The sequence below is a fragment of the Oryza sativa genome, chromosome 3 (genome assembly GCF_034140825.1).
Source record: "Oryza sativa Japonica Group chromosome 3, ASM3414082v1".
Taxonomy (NCBI): Eukaryota; Viridiplantae; Streptophyta; class Magnoliopsida; order Poales; family Poaceae; genus Oryza; species Oryza sativa.
Window position 1 is genome coordinate 8,262,096 of NC_089037.1, and position 25,159 is coordinate 8,287,254.

Sequence of the window (25,159 nt, forward strand, 5' to 3'; positions counted from 1 at the left end):
CCCCACCTGGGAACGGAATGCAAATGCAATGGCCACGGTCAAGGTCGTCCCCCTTCTCCTGCAGGTGGGCCCTGCTCTCCCACGTCAGCATCACTCCAAGTGTACTTTAATGTGTGTCTGAGGAGGAGAATGGGATTGAGTAGATTGAGAAGATACGTAAAATAAGATGAGCCATTAGCTCATGATTAATTAAGTATTAACTATTTTAAATTTCAAAAATGAATTAATATGATTTTTTAAAACAATTTTCCTATTTAATTTATTTTAAAAAAACGCACCGTTTAGTAATTTGAAAAGCGTGCGCGCGGAAAACAAGACTCAATCTCCCCTATCACCGAACAGAGCCTAAGTTTATCCACTTGGACAGTGGGGGTGGATACACGCACGCACGCGATCCTCCGCCGTCCGCTTCACCCCGCGCGGGCGATCCTCCGCCGTCCGCTGGGCTCCGCCTCGGAGATCCGGCCTCATCCGCCTCGTCGTCTCCTCTCCTCCTCCCCCACTCGCGTCGCGTCTCCTTTCTTTAATTGCTTCTCTCTCTTCTCCCAATTGCAGTCCTCTCCCCCCCACTAATCCCACCCGGTAATCCCTCTCACGATGAACGGCCGCGGCGGCGATTCTCCGGCGACGAATTGCTGCAGGGGCGGTTCTTCTTCTTCGTCTTCGTCTTGGCGCCGGTCGATGTGGGTCTGGTCGTTGAGTTTGTATGCGATTTGACCGCTCCCACGCACCTGTGGCGTAGTTGGTTGCGGTGCAACTGTTCGAGCTATTGACTGTTTGGCTGGCTCTCTCCTCGGCGTTATTCTGTGGCCGTTTGGGGGATTGGGAGTATTGGAATCCTACTCTTCCAGGTACCCATGATAATAAGTTCTTCCCTCCAAAAGAATTCTTTTCTTGACCATTTCATCTTGCCTTTTGGAGTTTTGTTGACCTGGGCTAAAGTTCACTTCTGTCTTTGCTTAATATGCGTGTGGGAGTAGAGTGTTCTGCATGCTATAAATGGAAGGTTTCTTTTTTGTCATCGTGCATGGACAGGGCTAAGCGCTCGAACAGTTTTGGAGTGTTTGACCGTTTTATGTGTGTGAGAAGTGGATCCCTGGGGATTATATGTGTTATTTCTAGGCTTGCAGCGGAATAAGGTTTATTGTTGGAAACTTTCTTTCTAAGATCTTGTTAATTTCATTGATGGGACTAGTGCACATTCAACAATAGTAAGTTTTAGAAAAGGAACAACAAAGGTGCACTTTCAATATGACTAGGATGTTTGCTCTGCACTTTAGCCCCTATAGTTTCCTGGACACGCTAAAAAAACGCCCTTCACACTTATCTTACCTTATACTAAAGCCATTAAACTTAAGGGATTTTTTAGACAATTTCTTGTTTTATCTCCTAGAGCTCACAACTAGGTGCTTTAACCTCCGACCAGTGCACCGTTCATCTCCATTTTTAGGGATTAATCAGCCACTTTTTGTTTAATCATCCGACTAATCGTCCGCATATTGCACTTGATTATCATTTAAATATCTTTTATGAACTTCATCTTCAAGATGTTTAAGAATATTCACACCACAGAGTACTTCTCTTGATGCTCATAAATTAGCAGTTCCAGTTTGATATTAAAGTTTTTAGTCACCATATACCTTTAACTTCCCAATCTAACTTTGTTAAGATCCTTAAATTATGTACTTTATGGAAAATCAATAAATAATTCAGGTAAATACGATCTGTTTTTTGTTTTTGCATTATCCAAATAGTTGTTCCAGATACCTTTTCGGTATCCATATGTCCATATTTACTTACTGCCTGAGTAACTGAGTACTTTTTCTCGGTAATTTCATATGTTTTTGCTAAGCTAAGGTTTTGGGCTTATAACTGTCGAGTCATTACAGTTTTCCTTTACAAGATATGATGATTTTTCCCCCAATATGGCAATATCTAATCATTACCTTCGGATTTTGGACCAGTTCTCCTAAGTTCTTCACAGGAACAAGTCTGCAATCAGGATGGTTTCTGAAGTCTTTGCTAACTTTGAGCTTAGTGACTTGATGGGTAATTGATTCTCTTGGGTGTTGTTGCATTTGTGCTGTAACGTGGATAGGAGTCATGGAAGGTGTGGTAACCAGTTCAGTTGGTGAACCAAATCAAGACAATGAGCCAAGGGATTCTTCAATAGAACTTCCCAGAGTCATTACTGACATGGAGACTTCAGCCATGCATGATCCTGAAGCTCAAAAGCTAATTGGACATGAAGCTGATACTGAATTAACGCCTTATGAAGGAATGGAATTTGAGTCTGAAGATGCTGCGAGGGATTTCTACAGCAAATATGCAAGACATGCAGGTTTTAGAATTCGAATCAGCAGGTACACTCGTTCTAGACGTGATAATTCAATAATTTCTCGTCGTATTGTCTGCTCAAAAGAGGGGTTTCATGAAACTCGTGATTGTGAAAACCTCCATGTGGACCAGAAACAGCAAGCAAGGGTAGGAACTAGAGTTGGTTGCAAGGCCATGTTAATGATTAAAAAGTTTGGGCCTGACAAATGGGTTGTTACCAAATTCATAAAAATCCATAATCATGGACCGGTTCCACCAAGAAAACCTCATGCTGGAGAACATCATGATTGTGATCTAATGGAAAATCCACATTCTATTGAGGTGGACCCTATTGATGAGCCAGTCGAGGGTATGGAATTTGAATCTGAAGAAGCTGCTAAATTATTCTATATTAACTATGCGAGGGTTAATGGTTTCCGTGCACGTATTAGCAGGTACTGCCGTTCAAGACGTGATAATTCAATCATTTCACGCCAGATCGTGTGTTCCAAGGAAGGCTTCCGTGAGGTTCGAGCCAGAAAAGATATTACAGATGGAGGCAAAACAACGAAGCGCCCTAGAATGATAACAAGAGTTGGATGCAAAGCTATGATTGTAGTGAAAAGGATGAACTCTGGAAAATGGATGGTTTCTAAATTTGAGAAGGAGCATAACCATTCTTTGTTATCTTCTAGAGCAGTCCCTATTACATCAAATGATTCTTCTAGAGAAGTTATTGATTTTGCTGCAACGAGTAATGATCCTAATGAAGTAAAGGCTGAAGGATGTAGCACAGGAATTCAATGTAATTCTACAGATTCACTAACTGTCCTTTACAACCATCTATGTCAGGAAGCCATAAAATTTGCAAAAGAAGGGTCAGTTACAGAAGAAATTTACCATGTGGCAATGAATGCCTTGAAAGAGGCTGCAGAGAAGGTTTCTGAAGTCAAAAGGAGTCACCCGACAATGTCACAGAGTAAACATGAAGTTATGCAAATGGAAACTATGAGTGCTTCGCAATGTTCAAATGATGACAAACAGAAAACAATGACACCACAGCTCAAGTTTTTGCAAGAGCCCAGTCCCAGTCTTGTGCTAATACCAACCAACCTTTTGACTCATTCAAGCTCGAATTGTGCTGACAATATTCCACTCTCATGTGATTTAACTATAAATGGTAACTATGTTATGATAATGATAAGCTAATCCATTGCTTTGTTAGTGCTTTCTCCACACCGAATGATGTTGGGATAATTGTTTTATTTGTAACTGTTGCTTTTGTATCAACAGCGGGGGAAGTCAAGCATGTATCAGAAAGTTCTTGTTTGGCTGCGAACAGAAAGGAAGACTCTTCGCAGAAATCCCAGGTTACAAATTACCTGCTTGCTTATATGTCATACTGTTACTAAGGGCCTGTTTGGCACAGCTCCAGCTCCAGCTTCACCCCTTCTGGAGCTGGAGCTCAGCCAAACAGTTTCGGCTCCACCAAAACTGGGAGTGGAGCTGAGTGGAGCTCTCTCACAAAATGAACTAGAGTTGTGGAGCTGGGTTTAGGCAGCTCCACAACTCCACTCCAGACTCAACTCCTGGAGTTAAATTTAGGAGTTGGAGCTATACCAAACAGGCCCTAATATACCTAGACGATTTGTGTATTCTGTATTGGACTAGAAAGATCTTATGCGTAGTTCTGACCGCGGATTCCACTTGTAATCAAGCCTTACAGGGAAAGGATGAAAGGTTTCATGTACTTTCTAAAGAAACTACGGTTGCTATTCCTGCGATACCTCTCACGCTGTACATGCCTATAATGAAGAATCCAACTGGAGATTCTGCAGGTAATCCATTTCCTTCTGCTGTTTACAGGAAATAAGTGTAAAAGTAATATTTAAAATTCTAGATAGAAATTACAGATGCATCAGTTTAGAAATCTATTAGATATTTATGCCTGTCAATTGTTTTCTTCATCATATGTGGCAAGATAAGATAGTAAGTTTACAACACTAAAATTTTAGAAATGACCCAATAATTATATGTTTAGTAATGCCTCTTGACACCATTTTCTTTTGAAGGAACAAGAATATTCGTGTGTGGTCTGTTGTCCTCATCTGCAAAAATTTACCAATTGTTTTGCCTACTATAGTAGTTTGCCTGACAATTTAGTTCGATAGATCTTGAAACTCTTCAGTTTGGCATTTCTTTGTTTCTTTGGAATGATAGGTGGCTTGGAGCATTGTGTTTATCTGGGTTACTTTTTTTCTTTTTTGCAATCCAAGAACATAAGTCATTTAGGATACTTAATAAAGCTTGTATAGTTGTGCAAATATGGTTATAATTCATACCATTGCTGGTAGCTTTCAAAAAGAGGTTATATCATTTCTAGTGAATCACTGTGAGTATTTACTATCATAAAGCATTTGCACTGTACTTGTTAAAACATTTACTAGTATTATTTGTTTTCAATTCCCCAGCGATCACATGAGTGCTTACTCATCATCATAAAGCTTTTCATCATTTAGTCGATTTCCCTACTTGATAACTATCTACCAGTGGATCTTGATTGATTGCTACCTGCCGTTAGAATGCTCTCCTGACATCTTCCCATTTTCCTGGAATGCAGATGGCCAATACAGGTTGTTGGCCGCTCCTATTGAAGCAGTTCCAATTTCATACCGTCCTGCAGAACCCATCCAACAACCACACGGAAGTTTTCCTAATTCAGGGCCACTACCCGGTTTTCTACCTAAACTGTACAAACGAGGAAAAGGTCCAAACTCGCTGGTGCATGCTACTGCTCTTGCTTGTGGTGCTCGTGTCGTGCCTCCTGAGGAGGCTGCCTCGCTGATCAAGGCTATTGAGTCCAAGATCAGATCTGGAGGAGCCACAATAGCAAAATTGCCTTCAAGCAGCTTGACACCTCTAATTCCTGAGGTCGCCTCTATGTCATCTTCTAGTGAAGATGATGAGGAAAATGACCACAGTGAGCCACTGATGGCGAGTGTTGAACACAACTGCCATGATCAGAGCTCTGAGGAAATGAAGTTGGAGGCTGATCCACCATCAGAGTTGGAAACTGAAGCTGAGAATTGTTCTGCGCAGCCAGAAAATGAAAACAACGGTCCTACTCATTGCTGACAACTGAGAAGTGAGAACTGAAGTATTGAAGCTTTCTGAAATCAAAGCCCCACAAGGTAGTGATTATATATATACTGTAAATTTTGAGCATTTACATAAGATTGGATTTAGGATTCTAACAGCTTGTCTCACTTGAATTATAGATTCTAATTGTGATAACTCAAATAATTTACTTCAATAAAGGACTTGTAAAGAGGGTCGCCTTGCTGTTACAATATTTGTGGATAATGTATACATGCACTTTTATAGAAAGAAAACTAATGTCACAGTATCTTATATTGAAATTGGGTCCATATGTCTGGAGAAAACATTTAGCCATGTTATATGACCACATTTCACGGTTTAAGAATTTCACAGACGAAGGTCCAATTCGTGTGCAATAATTAGGGAAAAATCGCTTGTTTTTTTTTGACAATTCCTAATATCACTTTTGCTTTCATTTGAATGGTCTCACCAAAACTCCTGCAAGCTGAAATATAGACAATAGATATGGTTGCAAATGGTTCCTTCCATGCTAACATCTCCATTCTTGAAAGCTAGAATTTTCTCAAATAAATTTTCTCAATTTTTTTCTCAAGCTAGTTTAGTTTCTTGAAGCTGAAGCTCAATTTTGATACTGCAATATAAAGCGTGCGGGATGATGTCGAGCACCACAACGTTTACCTGGTGTCGTTCATTTCTTTGAAAAACAGCCCCCTTCTTCATTACTCTTTTATGCGGTTATGCCTGAATAATCCTAATCAAAGAGAAAATGTCAGGAAGAAGCCATGGTAGTTTGCCACTCGTGCACGATCCGGCACTATGTTGAAAAGGTTATCACTCGTTTAATCAACATTATCGCTGACCTTTCGACAACGAATTGGCAGAGCAAATATTGCACTAATCCATGGCGTCGCCATGAAAAGGAAATCACCCCTATGTCAAACGGCTGTCGTACCAGAGCAGCAGTGCTGTACCAGTGTACGGTGGGTGAACAAGATTCTCGTTTACTTTTTTCTCGGGAGAGAGGTTCAAAAGTCATAGTTCTGACTAACAACATTTCTTGGAAATCTTTTAAGTGATTCCCTTAATGCTGACACGATCAATTTCTCTGGGATATTTGTATGCCGTGCAGTTCTGATCTTCTCAGTTTAACGAAGGGAACGAACCTCCTTATCGTAAGTTGTACTTGTATTATCGTAAAAAAATATGTGTATTCCTTTTGTGTTGAATGTGTGAGAATAATTTTTTTGAAGGTACAAACAAATGAATAATTATTATAAAGTTAGAAAATGAATATAGAACAGTATTGTAAGAAATTCATATGTAATTAGTTTTTTTTCCTATAAAAAATCATACTGTATAACAGTTCAAGAAGCATACTCATTAATCCATTCATCAAAATGGAACAAGCAGGGCAGAATGGAGGTGTCTGATGGTATAGTAACAGAGGAGCAAGCACTGGACATATGATCAAATCAAGATGCTTTCAAATTCCAATTCAGAAAATAGAGATGTGTACAGGGGAAGGGGGAATGGAGCATACTGCATACACACCGTCAAGCTAGACAAACTGACAGAACCTAACAGACACGCATGAAACTTATAGGAAGCTAGCTAAACTCTACCGGTAGCTGCACATCGATCCAACATTTTCGTCATCATCATTGGCAAACACGCATAGACCCACTTCTTTATTGTAACCAACTGACTAGCTTCATCGCGTTCTTTATCTGCATATTTTTTATTCTTCAGTAACTCAAAAGTTTGGTCCAGCAGCGAGGATCTTGTCTGTCAGGCTGCTGTCTCCCCCGATCTTGTAGTTGGCGAACACCTCGAAGTTCTTCTTGAACAGGCCAGCCAGCTTCAGGAGCGTCTCCTTGTACGCGCCCTTGTCCGTCCACTGCACAGAGGCCACATTTCCGACGAAGAACAACTCAGACTCTGCATTTTTTACATGTATAGCAGAAATGGCATGAACTGATGCGTGATGCTACGGAGCTTACGGTGTTGATCGGGTCGAGGATTTCAGACGGGATGCCGTCGATTTCAGTGGGGATCTCCAGGCCAAACACCTCCGTCTTCTTGTAGTTGGCGGTGAGGAGCTCACCGGAGTGGATGGCGTCGATGATCTTCCTGGTATACGGCAGCCTGATCCGCTTGCCAACTCCGTACCTGAACAGTGAATTCAGAGTTAGTTCATGCCACAGGTAAATGTGCAATGGTGTGGACGCTGTTACAGTGGACAGTAGCAGATACCTTCCACCGGACCAACCGGTGTTGACGAGCCACCCGGTGGCGCCATACTTCTGCATCTTCTCGGCGAGCATGGCGGCGTACTTGGTCGGGTGGAGCATGATGAACGCTGCACCGAAGCAAGCAGAGAACGTAGCCTGCGGCTCCTTGATGCCATCCTCCGTGCCGGCAACCTGTTGAAATGGCAATGCAATAACGAAGATTCAGGCTAAATTCCTTTGTTGATCATCAAGGTGATAGGAAGGTAAGGCAGGTGACTCTGCTTCTGAACAAAAATTGTTTACCAGAGCAGTGTAGCCACTGATGAAGTGGTACATGGTCTGTGGAAGGTTTAGCTTGCTGACAGGAGGGAGGACGCCGAAAGCGTCGCATGCCAGGAGAATGACGTTCTTCGGGTGTGGCCCGACGCACGGTATCTTGGCGTTGGGGATGTACTCGATAGGGTAAGCAGCGCGCGTGTTCTCTGCAGAAAAGTTCAGAGTTGTGAGATTTCCATTTTTTGTTTTTTGCTGTAACTTTTGTGACTGACTGAAACCGGATTGCGCTTTGGAGATAACTTACCGGTGACAGATTTGTCGGTGTAATCAACTTCACGGGTGTGCTCATCAAAGACGACATTCTCCAACACTGCAGACGCCAAACATTTTCGATCAATGAAATGGCAAGCGGGAGAAACTAGAATGATCGACTAAATTAAACTGAAGGTTCAGGCAACTACCGGTCCCAAACTTGATGGCATTCCAAATATCAGGCTCTTTCTCCTGTGACAAGTCTATGCACTTGGCATAGCAACCACCCTCGATGTTGGACACGCCAGTGTCACTCCAGCAGTGCTCATCGTCGCCGATCAGCAGCCTGTTGTGGTCAGTTGACAGAGTAGTCTTTCCAGTACCTGCCGATTAAAATAACACATACACAAAATCAGCCAAAAAGATGACAGTAAACAACAAGGGCACTAACAACACAAATTCTTCAGTGAAACAGGCATCATGCACACAGCAACAAAGATCTCAAACAGATATGATGTATTCAGTTATTATATATATGGTGATCAAGGGGAACGCGTCAGATGAGACTGAGCAGGTGACGGCACCACGGGTGTTTTTTCATTTCATCCACCGTGGAGAGCCATCTTATTACCTGACAGTCCAAAGAAGAGGGCGACGTCGCCCTGCTTGCCCATGTTGCAGCCGGAGTGCAGGGAGAGGATGCCCCTCCTGGGCATGAGGTAGTGCATCACCCCGAAGAGCCCCTTCTTCATCTCCCCGGCGTACTGCGTGCCGAGGATCACCATCTCCCTCCTAGCGAGGTTGATGTCTACGCTCGTCGACGACGTCATGTAGTGCGTGTACCGGTTGCAGGGGAACTGCCCGGCGTTGTATATGGTGAAGTCCGGCGTGCCGAACTCCTCCAGCTCCTCCTCCGTCGGCCGGATGCACCTGCCAAGCCCATTTCCCCCACATATCCATTCCGGTTACTACTGCAATTCTACTACTTAGTACGCCGCTGATGTGAGATGATCCCCCATGTCTTGGTAGGCATGCAATAGGATTCCAGCACACACACACAACATATAGTCACATATATCTCATAATCATGGAGCAGTATACGTCAAGGTGAACTTATCTGGTGGCGACACGAACGAGCGACCTAAAGATAGTGCAAAGTGACGGCTTCACTTACATGTTGTGCATGAAGAGCGAGTGGTACGCCCTGGCCGAGATGATACGGACTTTGATCCGGTTCTCCGTGTCCCAGTTCAGGAACTGGTCGTTCACAAACACCTACAGAAATACAGAACAAAATATAGTTTGTTATCAACTGCTGATGTAAAAATTACTGACACGGTCACTGAACTTGAGAGTCGTATATCACCTTGTCAAGGGAGTTGAGGTAGTCGACGGCCCTCTCCCTGTTGGTGAGGAAAGTGTGCTCGTCCATCTCGATGTTGGGCGAACCCCTGCAGTAGGAGAGACACAGGCAAAACAGAGTGATCAGTCAGCTGCAAATCAGCAAGCAGAGCCTGCAGAAACAGAGCTTTGACATGCACAAGTAGAGTAGGCGGTGAACTCACTTGCCCCACCAAAGCTCCTGCGCGGAGGCCTCATCCTTGACGATGCGCTTGTCCCTCGGCGACCGGCCGGTCTTGGCGCCGGACAGCGTCGCCAGCGCGCCGGTGGACGTGATGAACGACCCCTTCTCGTACTTGATCGCCTGCTCGTACAGCTCTGCTCGCCCACATCCCACCAGAAAACACGTCACTTACACATGTCACGAGTTATAATCCCTGAACAAAAATTACAGCCGTTCTGGCGTCGCGTCGCGTACCAGCAGGCGAGAGGTTGTAGAGCACATGGGTGAACTTGAGGGAGCTGTCGCTGACGGCGATGGTCGGGGTGACGTGCGGGTGGTGGTGGTGCACCGGCTGCGGGTGCGGCGACGGCGCGCCCTTCGCCGCGGCCTCGCCCTTCCTCGCCGGATCTCCCCTGACGACCTTCGGCCCGGTCTCACGCGTCAGCGACGCCAACGACGCGCTGCATCAGACGTCATCGTGACAGGGATCGTTCCATCAGTTAATTACCACTTTATCAGGTCAAAATAATAATAATAAGAACATCCAAAGAAAATCAGCACTTGCTCAGTTGCTTGCTACCACTGCTAAACTTACTCCTAAATAAAAGTAAGACCATGTCTCAATGAACTCATTGTGTCTAGTTAGTCCGAATAGAATACTGTGTCGAGCGGCTTGTGTAGAACGATACGAGGTTTCCTCTAATTTCTTGGGGGAAATTCAGGCGCAAGTTACGCGACGGCAACAGCTACCGACGCCGCCGCGTCAGGCTGATGAGGAGATTATCGGGTATCCCCGCGGCGCAAGTTGCCGCCCCAAATTGCGCTCGCGTTCGTTACGTCTGAGACACCGCATCGGCGGCTGGTGCGTGTCGTATCGTATCCCCCAACAAGCCCTATCGCGATACCGTCGACGTTGCCGATCGACACAAACGGCAGCGTGCATGACGGAAGCATGTATTGCTCTCCCAAAAATACAGCTAAAATCAACGCCTCTGTTGTCTCTACCGCCCAATCGAATTCTGTCACGCCAAGGTTCTTCGCTCGCTCCCCAGCATGACTGCGAAATCGTATTGGGATTTTTGGGGGTTTGCGTGGATTCGGTGCGATGCGAGGGGGAATGCGAACTTGTGCGGTGCGTGCAAGCGGGTGGATGTTCTGGGCAATTTTGTGATGCGGTGCGGTGCGGTGCACGGGGGATGTCACGTGAAAGGCTGCGGCCTGCGGGCAGCGGGCGTGCATGGCACGGTGCGGACATCTTGTGATGATTGTCCTTTCTGCTGGAAAACGACCTGGGATTGTAATCCGGACCTACTTTTTTTTTTGTCCAACTTTTTGTGCGTATTAGCCGATTAACCCACGGTAATCCTAGTCCCAACATTACTTCTTTTTTTTTTTAGAAACACATTACTTGGTTTGGCCCCGTGAGTTACTTTTGGTTTATCTTTATTCGTTTCATTTACGCTCTGAACTCTACGTGTCTGTTACGAATTTAGGTTGCTGGATATGGTTGACACGCCCGTCCTCCAATGTCCACGTGGCAGAACAGGTGCACAACTACCATTACCATGGTCCATCCTTTCGTTCTCTTCCATGTGGGAGTAAAATTATCCAGCAACAACGTCATTTTATTTTTTTTTACTTTCGTCCTATCTAAAAGGGGATTGTTCGATTCCTCCTCTTCATTTTCCATTTCCATTTCTCCCGGCTAAAATTTCCCATTTTCATTTGTCATTCCCTTGTTAGTTTTCTTAACAAATGCATTGGCCAGTGGCCATTTCCAATTCAGATTGCTCGTTAGGAAGCAAAAGGCAAAGCCTATTATTATACGAGCGTTCTCAAAAAAAAAGAGAGAGAGAGAGAGAGAGCCGAGGAGTCACCTGATGGACTGGAGCTGCTGGCGCTGGCGCTCCTCCTCGGAGAGGGCGGCGGCGAAGGGCGAGGAGGCGCCGTCCTTGATGGGCGTGGTGGGCGCCGACCGCTTCCGCTGCAGCGAGTGGAGCTCGTCGATGGTCTGCGCCCGCACCGGCGCCGAGCTGTCGTCGTGGCATATCCCGTTCTCGTGCTTCTTCGTCTTCGCCCCGTGCGTCTCGATCCGCGCCAGCCCGTTCGGCGTGCTCGCCATGGCCGTCTCCGGTCGCGCGAAACCTTCAAAAAAAAAAGTAAACAGTCACGTTAATTAGCAACGCCAACATAACAGCGCTAGTTACGATTTACGACCCGGTTCTGCCATTGATGCTTGCAGCATCCAAATGCCGGTGCAAAAACCACGGAGAAATTAAAAGAGATGATGAACACGTACGAGGCAGTCGAGGAGGAGATCAGCAACGCGATAGTGTACAAGATGACAGGACAGGAGTGGAGAGGTGTGGGGCGTATTGGGCGGAGTCCGGGTGCGCTTTTAAAGGGGCAGCGAGTTAACCATGGTTAGGTGCTCTAACCATGAGTAGGTGTTCCAACCTGAGTTACGAGGCCCAAATACCGACGTCGTCGATCAGGATTGAGAAATGGGAAAATATACGGTGAAAACTATGTATACGGTGAAAACTTAAAACCTACCATTAAATCGAAAAATAAACGTCTAAGATTCATCTACGTTATCACGGGTAAAAATTTTACTCGTAAGTTTACTTATGAGTAAAAATTTTATTGAGACTTATATTGACATGGACGATTCTCGTACATTTAATTTTCAATTTAATGGTAATTTTTGAGTTTCTAATATATATGATTTGCACCGTATATTTGTCGGACTTTCTGTCCCACGGGAGGTTGTGGTTAACGTCGGAGGCTCGGAGCGAGAGGAATCACCACCAAATTCGCTGCATGCACACTTTGCACGGTTGCACCAGGTTTGGGACTTGGATAAATGAATTCAGACGGCGGTTAACTGGAAATTGGTTGGATTAGCTAAGCTACGAAATGGATTTGTCACACGCTTTTCCTTTTGTATAGATGCTCAGAGTAAATTATAGTTTACAGTAGTTATCCATCGAAACGTTCCACATATACACTTATAATTTTTTTCCTTTGAAATCAACAAAAACAAATTCGTGGTAACTTGTTTTCCTAATTAGCAAATTTGGCTCAGTAGATTCAGTGATTCACAGTAGTCACCACCGTTGTTTCCTTCTCAAAAGAGTATATCTATATATTTATATTAATTAATTTTTACAAAACTTATCTTTTACACCAACTGGTACTATGCTCCTGCTTTTCAACAGGACTAAAAGAAATACTAACAATTAGTTTGATGGGGTTGAATTTTATCTATCCACTTTTTTATGGGTTGATTCTCGTGCAGAAACACTCTTTTATTTTGTCTTTTAGGCAATATGGTTTTTTCATGTGGCGGATGAAGATGTGCGAGAAGATGTAGACGACTATCTGATTTTAATAGATTTTGCAGTATTAGTAGAGATACGTAGAAGCAGAAAGAAAAGGACCATCACTAATCTCAATTGCAAATAGAACAATGTGATTAACATTATTCATGTGGTTAGCTTTTATAAACGGAGCAGGAGATGACGAGATGTAGCTGTAAATTCATTGATAGGAATAGGATTAACACCCGTAGCAGTGAGAACTGGATTGCCTAAGATATATAAGTAAACAAATTGGCCAAGTATGTGGAAAAGGCATTAGTACTACAAAGTAGAGTAATTTACAAATAGGATTATTATGCATGCTTATCATCTGCACCGCCAATCATCCAGCTAGATCACTGGTGCGATTATGCAAGTCCTTTGTGGTCGCCATTATCATTCGCAGATAATCTGACCATCCTGGGTCGGCGCAGGTCGGCCTTCACCTGTTCATCTATCTAGCCGTTATCCAACCTCTCAAGATAAATCCAACAAAAAATAATCTCTCACAAAGATAATCCAACAAAAAAGGGTGTGCACAGCTGAGCAGCCCGACGTGCCCTCTAAAAAATACGTAATAAGAACAGAGAGCAGTGTTGACATTTGATCCAGTCCCAACCAGGGGCAACACAGTACGGTCATTTTACGGTTATCACGTATGGTGATCTTCTTAATTTTTAAAACCACAATAAATCTCATGATGATTTGTGTGATAACAGTCTTATCATTGTAAACTTACCTAAAATGATTTGGTGAACCTGATCCTAACTCCCAGGCTCCCAGCTAATGTGTCTGTGTGCGTCGCAAACATGCAATTGCAGATTTGCAGTCATGCAGATGTGTACGTGAGATGGATTGGATAGGGACGACAACTTATTGCTCCTACGCTGCTTAAGTTGAAACACCCTTTTCAACATTTGTTCTGTGAATAAGTATTCCATCTCAAATAAAAAAGTAGTACTAGTACAAGTCTTCAAACACTTGCACTATACTAGTCTAAAAGCAACGAATTTGCTGTGCATAATTCAACTCAAGCGAGTCTACTTCACCAGTCGATTAATGACAGACATTAACTACTTAGCCTAGTCATTTTTTTCCTACTTTTCTGATGTGTATCTGTCCTTTTCATTATCGCTCCCCCAATTTACTACTCACCGCTAACTCCTCAACCATGAGATTTCTCGAGATTTTGGTGAATGAAGGGGATACTGCCGGGAAGCTGAGGGAGTAATTAATTAATGGTTAATCCATTCACGTTAGGGTGCATGTAACCAAGTTGGTTCCGTGAACCCAGTTAAGCGTAGTGGATCAGATGCCATGAAATCGGGGAAATATTAATTTTCCTGATCATTTTAGTAGTAGTGCATTTTGCACTCAGAAGCGAAATGGAATTGTGAAAAGTATGGTGAATTTTCTTGTAAGCTTTTATTTTTCTTCCGTCAATTAATGACTCTTGATAATGCTTGGAAGTAGTAGTAGTGGTGACTATGCATCCCTGTTGTATAGGAGGTGACATGAGGAACAGAGGGAAACGTGGAGCTTGATGCGTGTACTACATCCCTCCGTAATGCAAGTGTAAGCGTTTGACTCGTTTTATTATTGATTATTCTACCTTCTTCCTGTGTGTATACATGAGTTTGTCTTTGCTGTCCATGTGCAGATACATTTCTGGTTATCTTCATAAAAAAGGAAGTCAATTGCCACGGTGTATATCCGACGCGAATCCGGGTCACACTCCTCAATCCTCATCTACATGGCATTGGCTATGCACAACATTATCCTCTGGATTTTTCTTCGTGTATTTAGACGTGTTCCTACTTTTTTTTTTTGAAACTCAACGTGTTCCTAGTTGGATGCCCTCGGCGGCTTCAAGCTCCAGGACTTGAACGAGTCTCCAACTCTCCAAGCACGAGCGTGATGGCCTAGTAGCAGCAGCGTGCCCTTGCCCCTTGCTCTTGGGGCAGTAACGGGAGGACGATGTTTCGCCGAAGTTATTGATCGAGCCGACTAACGACTGCACGCACGAGTGGACAATGTCTTTGATCATTCATCACTGGGTCAGTTTGCTCCTTTTTTTATAAAAAAAAAATCACTGGGTCAGTTAGTTAGTCAGACCTTCTTTGTTTAGGCTTAGACTTATTGGCCTAGATTTTTTAAGTCAACTTATTGACTTATATGATTTATAAGCCAGTGGATTTAATGTCCTAAGTTTAGTGGTGGAGTTATACATCTATCTCATATAAGAAAAAAAAGCTTCTCTAACCTAACTTTTGGCTTAATAGTATTAGAGTGGCTTATGGCTTTAAAAAAGTCAAATAAAAAACTGCTTGTTTGTTTTGGCTTAGACTTTTCGACTTATAAATTGGCTTATAAGCCTAAGCAAAAGAGGGCCTCAAAACAATCGCCGTCGACCAACCAAACAGGAAACAAGATTTGAGAAATAGTACGAGTTAGTAGTTCATATGCTACGGCGCCTACACCAGGTTGTGCACAATGCACCGCTAGGCTAATTCTGAAAGTAGACGTGCCTGTTGAGCTTGGACGACGTAGCACGAAACGCGATCGAAAGAAGACATCGTATTGTTCATGGGACGCGCGTTAATGCGTTATAGATGGGGCTAAAACCAAATGGCGATGGGAACACCTATATATTTATCGATAAATTTTCTCCTAAAAATTTGACAGATGTAATTATAGTATAATCGTAGTGTAATTACACTGTAATTTGTATGTAATTACACTGTAATTTGCATATAACTACAGTGTAACTTGTATATAAGTTTCACGTAATTTTGAATCGTTAGATCTATTACAAGATTTGTTTTGGTGAGGAAGAAAAAACAATCACAGCACACATATATGTGAAAGAATTTGTTCCCACAACCTCCATTTTACCGAAATAACATGTTACGGAGAGATTTTTGAAAGTTACATACAAGTTACATTATAGTTACAGTGTAATTACACTACGATTGTGTAATTACATGCAAGTTACAGTGTAATTACACTACGATTGTACTGTAATTACATCTGTCAAATTTTTCGGGGAAATTTGTCAACAAATATATAGCAAAATTGAATGGGGATTCACCCCCTCCATCCGGCCATCCCATGAGATCGGTGCACACACGCGTCGGTGACAGGCGCCGCGCGCAATGGGGAAATGGGAAACGGGAGGCAGGCGGCAGTGACAAGGTTGCGCCACACGCGCGGCGGGGAGCGGTTGCGTACGTCGATTGTTGCGTACGCCTACTCGCGCTGGCGGGGTTTTATGGCCGCGCGCGTCGGGCGAATCGAAGGCTTCGCGATCTCGCAAACACATGAACCGTGGCCCTTGCGCGCTCGACGTCATGCACGTAATCTGGGCAGTTATACACACCAACCGCCCGGCGTCTGGCTCGTCGTCACGTCGTCCCCCGCTATCCTCTCCACGCGCGCATATCTATCTATCTATCTCCGCTTTTGCGTGGCGTGGCTGCGCGTGACGGCGTGAGGCTGTGAGATGCGGACTTGTGGCACGTGCCTAGGCAAGCGCGGTGAGCCTCTCTGTTTTCAAACGCCCGGGGCAGGTTGTAACGCTCCGCTTTTCGTGAGTCGTTAAAAAAAAACTAACTCGGCAAAATCCTAATTGCGAAAATTTTCGTTCTTTGTGTGAGAGTCTAAGTTGTGCCAAGGATCTCAATTTAATCCCGTTGTTCCCTCTCATCGAAATCAGAATCCTCCACCTCGAAAATTCCTCTTCCGATTCGAGTCTCCAAAATCAAATTCCGAAAGTCAATCCCTTCCTTTGAATCCTTGCCGAATATTCGCTCCGACTAAAAAAAAAAAATAAATATCCAAGTTTCCGTTTTGAATCTCTTCCTTGACTTCTCCTCGAGTCTCCCTTGATTCCTCCCTAAACCATCGAGTTCGAATGTCAAATTTGAATTCGAATCCAAAACCCCAATTCGAATCCACTCCAAATCAGTCTTCTCTACAAAAGTCTATTTTACCTCCCTCGTGATGATTTGGGCCGAAACCTGCCGCTGGCCCATCTCTTCTCAGCTCCCTCCAACTCCACGTGCGCCGCACGTGACCACCGAGAGAGAGAGAGAGAGCGCTGTCTCTCTCTCCCTTCCCTCTCTCGGACGTTCTCTCGCTCTCTCGTCCTCTTCCTCTCTTTCGCTGTCTCTCTCTCTCTCTCTCGTTTTCTCTCTCTCGCGCCGACGCCGCTTCCCGCCGTCGCCGCCCAAAACCCGCCACCGCCTTCGCTCTTTCCCGCGCTCGCGCGTGGCCGACCGGCCGGTCGTTGCCGCCGTCAGCCCTGCCGCGCCTGCGCCGCGCAGCCGCCCGGTTGCCGCCGCGTCAAGCCCTGGCGCCGCCTGCGTCGTGCCCTGCCGCGCTGCCGCCCCGCCGCTCCACGCCGCTAGCTTCCAAGGCCGAGAGAGGCATCCCCTGTCTCACTCCCCTCTCCCTCCTCCTTTTCCCGTTTCGGCAAGGGTCAAGCCCTCCTTTCCCTCTTCCTTTCCCCTTTTTCCCGACCACCGCCGATGTCATCCATGGTCCCAGCCGCTTGCGGCCAAAGCGCGGACGCTGGTCGTGCGACTGCACCAGCTCACCACCAGCTCGCTCTCCTTGACCGCCACCAAAGTCGGTTTCCCTCCCTCCCCAAACCGACATCGCCTCCACTATAAAACCCAAGCCGCCCCAAACCCCTTCTTCTCTCGTTTTCGCTCGCCACACACTCACCGCGCCATTGTTGACGCCTTGCCGCCGCTCCCACCTCTTGCCTTCGTCTCTTCGCCGTCACACGCGTCGGAGGCCGGTGCGTGCGTGGACGCGAGACGAGGACTCCGGCCATCCCTCTTCTTCCCCTTCCCCGGCCCGAGGCCGGAGAGCTCGCTCCCGAGCCGTCGGCCGCTCGTCACTGCGCCCGTCTCGGCTTGGTAGTGCCACCCTCCGTTCCCCCTTCTCGCTCGTCCTCTCCCTCCCTAGCTCGCGTGGTAGCTCGGCTAGCCCCCCCGAACACGCATGGACGCTGCCCCAGGTCTCGCCGCCGCCCGCCATAGGCTTGCTGCCGTTGCCGCCCGCTCCCGGAGGCCGCCGCCGTCGCCAGCCCTCCTCGGCAGTCCTCCGCCCCATCCGGTGCCGGAAATGAGTTCCCCGCGCCCCGGAGATGCTCCCTCCTCCTTGAATCGACCTCTCGTCGCCCCGCCGCGATTTCCCCTTTTGATCGCCGCCGGCCGCCACCGTCGAAATCCGTCGCCGTCGAATCCCCCCGGCGAATCCGAGCCGGAGGCTCACTCCCTCTTATCCTAGCCATCGTTCCGGTGTGCTCCCCTTGGCCCTAGACCTCCGCATCAAACTCCGGTGAACTCGGCCACCGTCCGCCGTCCATCTCGGCATCCCCCTTCTTCCTCCTCTCGCCGCCCACGTGGCCTGGCATAGGTGCCACGTCGGCTTGACCCGGTCAAGCCGGTCAGCCGCTCGCCCTCGCCCCTTCATCCCCGTGCGCGCAGACCCCGGTGAGCCATGAGGCTGCACGTGGGCCCGCCGCCTCCTTGTCGACCAGCGCACCGCATCCGCACCCAATCCACCGGTCCGTCTCGCTCGTCCCCGCGTGCGCCCTCCCCACCATACACCCGACCGCCGCCATGTGGGCCCATCTCGGGACCCCGCGCGGAGGACCGCGCCCACCCCGTCGGGCCTCCCCCTCTCCCCGCGCGCCCTAATGGGCCGCTTCCCCGTGGCCGCGCTCGGCCCAATGGCCGGCCAAGCCTTGAGAATCCCTCGGGCCGCGCCTAAGTCGCCCGAGGAAGTCTAAATCCGATCCCTCCTTCCTTTTCTTTTCCAAGGGAATTAATAATTCCTTTTCCTTGTCCAGGAAATCCATTTAGACCTCCAAAATTCATATCCCTCGATCCGTAGCTCCGATCGCCTCCGTTCCACTTCCAGTAATTCCGTAAAATTGAGATCTATTTAATGGCACTACTAATAGGTCTAAATAGGATATTTCTTTTGGTCTTTTGTTTAGGTTTTCGATTGTTTGCGTATAGTTGCGGTTATCGGTTTTCGTTGATCGCGGGTTCTCTCGAAGATTCGTGAAGCTTCGTGAAGACCTTGAGCAAGGCAAGTCACCCTTTGATCAATTGCCCCTATAATTGAAAAGTCATTATTATTTTGTTTGCAACTTGCATTATTAGAATCACACACTTAACTTGCTTGGCCTCGGTTTGCGTGCCAAACCGACGGACCTACCCAGTAGTCGCACTAATTTCCGTAGGTCGTACTACCCTGATTCCTTGTCGCTCCACCCTTGTGGTACCTCGGTATTCGTGCTCTCTGAGCGCGTATACCAAATATCCCACATACACCGTTGTTTGTCGAAAACTTGGGAAATGGGTTTGTGAAGCCTTCAAAACCCGACATGTGGTGTCGGTGTGTTTGAAAATAAAATGAATTGTGAAAACTCGCGATGCGGGGGTTGTGCCTATGTGGCACTGTCCCGTATTCGCATATAAGGACCGATTCCTGTGGGAAACTCATCGAACATAATCAAAGTGCAACCACAAGGTGGAATGGGACACCATGGCTAAGTAACTAGTCGGTTCAGGGAAACCTCGCATGCCAATAGTTGGGAACACCGGGGCGGGGTCGGTTGGAGCCAAACCGGGTTCCTGGTAATGCAAGAACGAGAAGCTTGTTGAATTACCGATCGAGGTGGTTGGAGTTGGATTTGTGAACGCCTAAAATGGCCTATGTTTATGTGAGGATTTGATCCTTCTATGTGGCATGAGGTATCCCTGGGTCGGCTTGGGAAAGGCTTTGTCGCGAACCTCTGACACCGGCCAGTGTCTGGAGTAAGTTCGTGTCTTGTGGGTAAAGTGTACCCCTCTGCAGAGGTTAACTAACTGTTCGAACAGCCGTGCCCACGGTCATGGGCGGATGTGAGGTGGTTCCCGTTGCGTAGATTTGTTTGCCTGTGCTTTGTGAAAAGTTGTTGTGGTGTGGGAATCGTAACCAGAATCAGCCTATGTGGCAGATGGATGACCTGAGTGGTCAGAAACGAATCTGTGTGATTCGGGATGTCTGTGGGCATCATAGACTAGGCTTCCCGAGTGTAAGCGGATTGTTGTGCTGCCGGGCAGCAGGACTCTGGGAGTCCGAGAAAATGAAAAAGGCTCTGGGAGCCGATTAATCAAGTGGAATGGCTCTGGGAGCCGAGAAGTAATGATCTGACCCGGGAGGTCGGTACATTACTGATCGAGCTGTTGAAAAACATCTCTTAAAGACGAATCGAGACGCAAGTCTCTTTTCGGCCCAAACTTAAAAAGAAATAAATCACTTAGTGATTTCAAAATGTCTTCAAATAAAAGATTTGCAAAACAACCTTGCCTCTCTTCCAAGCTTGCATTAAACACCTAAGTTCCCGTGACTTGCTGAGTACGAAAGTACTCACCCTTGCTCTATATAAATATATATATATAGTTCCTCCGCCCTGAAGAGAAGACAAAGTGAAGTGAAGATTAGGGTTTCGTCCTGGTTCCCAGCCGTCGCCTGTGGTGTTGGGTGTTAGACCGTTGGTTCCGCTGCTGCTGTTGGTGTTCGCCTCGTCCGTGTCGTCGGTTGTATTCTCGGGCTGTCTGAGCTACAACCTAAGTTAAGGTAAATAAGTCCTCTATTTATTTTAAGGATTGCTATGATTCATATTTGTCACCGTGGGTACCAGCACTATGTCCTGGGACTGGTACCGAGATCGCGGTTTCGTAGGAAGCGGTTCACGCCGTTTTCCCTACGACACGCTCCTGTCAGGTGCCGTTGTACGGCGGTATCAGATTGGGGTGTGACACAGGTTCAACCGGGGAAGTTGCTCGCGCTCACGCTACCTGTTTTTTTTTTATTTTTTTATTTTTGGAAACCCTCGCGCTACCTGTTAAACTCGGCGTAACGACGCTTGTACGTACGTGCAGCTTCAGTCCTAGTCCGTCAGTTACTTTGTTGGTATGTTTTTCGACGGGCCATAAAAGGGGCAGCTTTTTATGGGGGGAAATGCGTTTTTGGCTGTGTTTAGTTCAACGCAAAGTTTAAATTTTAGTTAAAATTGGAGATGATGTGACTAAAGAATTATGTGTGTATGAAAGGTTGATGTGATGAAAAAGAATTGAAGTTTGGATCCAAACTTTTATCTAAACACAGCCCTCGTGGACTCGCCGTTTCGCTGCCAAATCGGGGATTAATTTACTAAAAAGTAGTGTAGAGATATTGCTAGAGAAGTACTATGCGCGATCTTCTTGTTTTTTCCCCCTCCACAAGGCTCGCTGTCTCAGGTAAGGGGTGGATCAGGTGCTAGTGCGGGGTGCCTTTGGGACGGCTGACGGCAACTGTGGCCTCGTGGTTTTCGTTGGAGCATCGAGTGATTGCACGTCTCCGAACGATGCCATGCTAAACAATCTCAAATAGTAGCTGTTCAGACTTCAGATTTTTTTTTTAAAAAAATCACCGGTAGAAGTTCTAATTCTAGAGCGAATGGAATTTTTTTTTTGGCATTTTAACCGAGTAAGAGCAGTACAGTAAATCGACCAGACGAGTAACGACAGCCGCTTGATTAAAGTGCAAAAGGGGCAAACATATTTTCCCTGCAAGAGCGTGTTGGCTACTTGTCTTGAGTCGACTTTTGCAGGGGCACATCAAGCAGTGGTGAACTGCAGAGACGCCAGGATTAGGCCAGCTTTCTTTTCTATAGCCGGTCTGGTCCGGTGGTGCCTCCCCCGGGCAGGACCTTTGAGCCTGCCACTCACAAGTTATTCAGGCCGAATCAATTCGTTCACATTGATCAAATTCAATGGACGCAAGGTGCTTGCACCAACCAGGCAGGGGTCAGTGAGTGAGTCAGTGATCTCGATGAAAGCTACGTGTGCATGCTGACTTGAAGATGCAGGAGGGCGTAACCGAGTGAGGACGGATAATAGACAACGATTCCAGAGGAAAAGGGAGAATAATAACGCTCACGCTGAGAAAAAAATGGCTGGAACTTGTAACCTGACCATTCAGCACTAAAGTAAAGCACACGGACATGGTTTATTTTCCCGGATTTACCAAAAGCAAGATATACTCTCCATGTTTTTTCTCTGTTATGATTTTTAAGCCTTTTTTTTAATCTTGTTATGGTTTTTAGCCTTGCAAGGTGTGGTTCTTCGTAGAAATGACAGCTAACTTTCGATCCGCACAACGAGGATTACTTCTAGTACCGTTCTAGTCTTCAATAACTTCGAAAAAGAAATTCTACAGTAGAAGTCAACAGTAAGTACTAACACCAGTCCGGTCAAAAAACAGTAAGTAACATCAGAAAAAACCTGTAATCTCTCGATGATAAAAAAATATGTGGACTCGCGCTTCAACTCCAGTGTTCTCACTGCTGACGGCTTATTCGGTTTGAAGGAATTTTAGCCCATAAAAATAGAAAAAAAAATGATGGAATAGAAAGGTATGCACACATCAATTCATAAGATTTTTTCTAAGATATTTGAGTGTATGGAAATTATCCTATGATTTCTCAAAAACAACTTGAAGAAAAAGAAAATTTCCTTTGATTTTTCTATACCTTATACCTACAAACCGAATGACACTCGTAGAAATTAATCCTTAAGAATCCAAATCATTTATTTTTCTTCAAGCCGAATAAGTCCTGACATTGTTGCAAGGTCACAAGGGTAAGGGGATCTAAACCTTTTATGAACAAAATTTCAAATATTTGTATCTACCTATTTCCTTTATCTTAAAATATGGAGTATCAACTTATGCAAAGATTAGATATATCTTAGGATAATGAATATGTATAGATAGAGGATCTATCCAACTTCATTGTCTTAAGATATGTCTAATCTATGTCTAAGTTACTGTTTTTGAAACAGATGGAGTAATAAGATAGTTTAGGGTTGTCTTTCATATCGTTATTAATGATGTTAGGATGGCTAGGAGTCAATTCTATTTTTTTACTACCTCCGTTCCTGAATTGATGTCATCTGAAAACATGTACAGTCAAACCTTAAAACATTAAATGATTAATTTATGAAACAAATATCAGAATTTGTGAGAAAATAATATTATTAAATTTGTCATGAAAATAAATTTTACGTTGTTATATTGTAATAGCTTTAATAAATATATTTACTAAAAGTAACGATGAAATATGTGCATTGCAGACTGTGTTGGTGTTCTATGTAACAAGTAATAATAGTATGTAACAACATTTATCGATTAATATAATGTCTTATTGCATTAAAAAAAGGGAAAACCTATATTTGTTGTAACTTGAATCAATCAATCATTTGATGATATAGTGCAATTGTATCGTAACTTGTTATATTTACAATGTAAGTTGCATGCAACTTTCAAAAAAACATATGGTAACACAATATTTTCGCAAAATGGAGGTTGCGGGACCGAATCCCCTCACCGCCACTGGTGCGCACACTATGAATTTTTTACTTTTTTCGTTTGCACGAATCTTTAAGTAAATATGACAGTTCAAAATTATGTAAAGTTGCATACAAATTATATTGTAGTTATATGTAAGTTACAATATATTTAAATTTGTCAAATTTCAAGGAAAAAATTATCGATAAATATATATCAAAACTAAAAAAATAGATATGACCTACACCCGCTGTCCAAAAAAATAAGCATATGAATCTCGATAAATGCATATCAGTATATCTAAATTCATCCTTAGAAGCTGTTTTTTTTTTCCTTGAATGGAAGGTGCACAACGCAACGTGCCAATAGAGCAACTCGAACACCGGCACCCTGCGCTGAACATGTTAAAAAAACTTTGAACAAGCTAGCCGCCTAGCCGCTTGTATCCGGAAGAGGAAGAGAGGAAAAACGCTCGAAACAAAAGCCGGAGGCTCGCCGGCGTTGCGTAGCAGAGGCGTACCGGGGGGAGGTGAAATGCGTAACTGCTTTGCTGACTTGCTCGCTGGTCTGCGTCGAGCTTAGCGTAAATGAATATTCTTCGGTTCCCATCAAATCCAGATGATGCTGCCTAATTGCCAAACGCCGAGATACTAAAGCGAGGTTTGCTCTGTATTTATCGTCTTTTTTTGACGGCTTGTGGTGCTGCTACAGAATAACAAAAACTAGGGCCCTGCCTGGATAATGTATGAGAACCGTGGGGGCAGTGGGCATCTATCCTTGTGGATATTTGAGTTGAGTACTAGCGTGTCACCGCCTCACCGGCCTCACGCGAGCTCATTGTCGTGTTTGGTTTCGTGTGATTAATTCATCGCTGTTTGGGCTGGACTCTGCAGCGGAGAAGGCGTTGCCCGGGGGAGGCCGTGTTTCTCCGACAGAACTTCACTGTTTCACACGGGTTCTCACGTTTGCCCTGTCTCACTGTTCGCACCTCGCAGTCTCCACTCCATGACCGAAATGAGCAGCTATATATTGCTGGTCAAGCTTGCCTCCCCAGTCGCCGTGAAACAAACAGGCCCTCCGCAAGTTTGTGGTTTAGATGGACTAAAATTTAGTTCGTATCATAAGATGTTTAAATATTAATTTAGAGTATTAAATATGAATTAATTATAAAACATAATCTATAACCTTGGACTAATTCGCTAGACAAATCTATTGAGTCTAATTAATCCATGATTAGTCTATGTGATGCTACATTAAACATTTGCTAATTATGAATTAATTAGGCTTAAAAAATTCGTCTCACGGATTAGCTCTCATTTATGAAATTATTATTTTTTATTAATCTATATTTAATACTCCAAATTAGTGTCTACACATCTGATGTGACACAGACTAAAAAAAATTTAGCCCCATCCAAACACCCCGCACCAACTGTTGAGCTTGGATTGGGATGCCATCAGTTAACTATGCAGGCCTACCACCTACGATGGAACGATGGTTACTCCAAATCAACACCTGCCGAGTGGTTGTCATCCAGATCAGCTGTAGTAACTGACTCTATCTCAAAATAAATTAATCTAGAATTGGGACTTGGTTTAGTTTCTAACTTTTTCTTCAAACTTCTAACTTTTCCATCACATCAA

The 25,159-nt window shown here is 45.0% G+C and overlaps 2 protein-coding genes across 2 annotated transcripts; one reads left to right on the top strand and one right to left on the bottom strand.

Annotated features, from left to right (window-relative positions):
• The first annotated feature begins 374 nt into the window (after positions 1-374).
• LOC4332292 (uncharacterized) lies at positions 375-5,735 on the top strand. The gene is made up of 5 exons (XM_015775201.3): positions 375-851; positions 1,965-3,496; positions 3,610-3,686; positions 4,043-4,154; positions 4,937-5,735. The coding sequence occupies exons 2-5, from the start codon at positions 2,104-2,106 to the stop codon at positions 5,449-5,451; spliced, it is 2,097 nt and encodes a 698-aa protein (XP_015630687.1). The 5' UTR covers positions 375-851; positions 1,965-2,103; the 3' UTR covers positions 5,452-5,735.
• A 1,165-nt stretch (positions 5,736-6,900) lies between these two features.
• Positions 6,901-12,131, bottom strand: LOC4332293 (phosphoenolpyruvate carboxykinase (ATP)). Its single transcript, XM_015775203.3, has 13 exons — positions 12,059-12,131; positions 11,637-11,904; positions 10,015-10,220; positions 9,761-9,914; positions 9,562-9,646; positions 9,370-9,470; positions 8,827-9,125; positions 8,405-8,578; positions 8,248-8,313; positions 7,971-8,149; positions 7,690-7,859; positions 7,437-7,605; positions 6,901-7,333 (listed from the first exon to the last, which is right to left on the bottom strand). Exons 2-13 carry the CDS (start codon positions 11,879-11,881, stop codon positions 7,190-7,192), a joined length of 1,992 nt encoding a protein of 663 aa, XP_015630689.1. The 5' UTR covers positions 11,882-11,904; positions 12,059-12,131; the 3' UTR covers positions 6,901-7,189.
• Between the last annotated feature and the right edge of the window lie 13,028 nt (positions 12,132-25,159).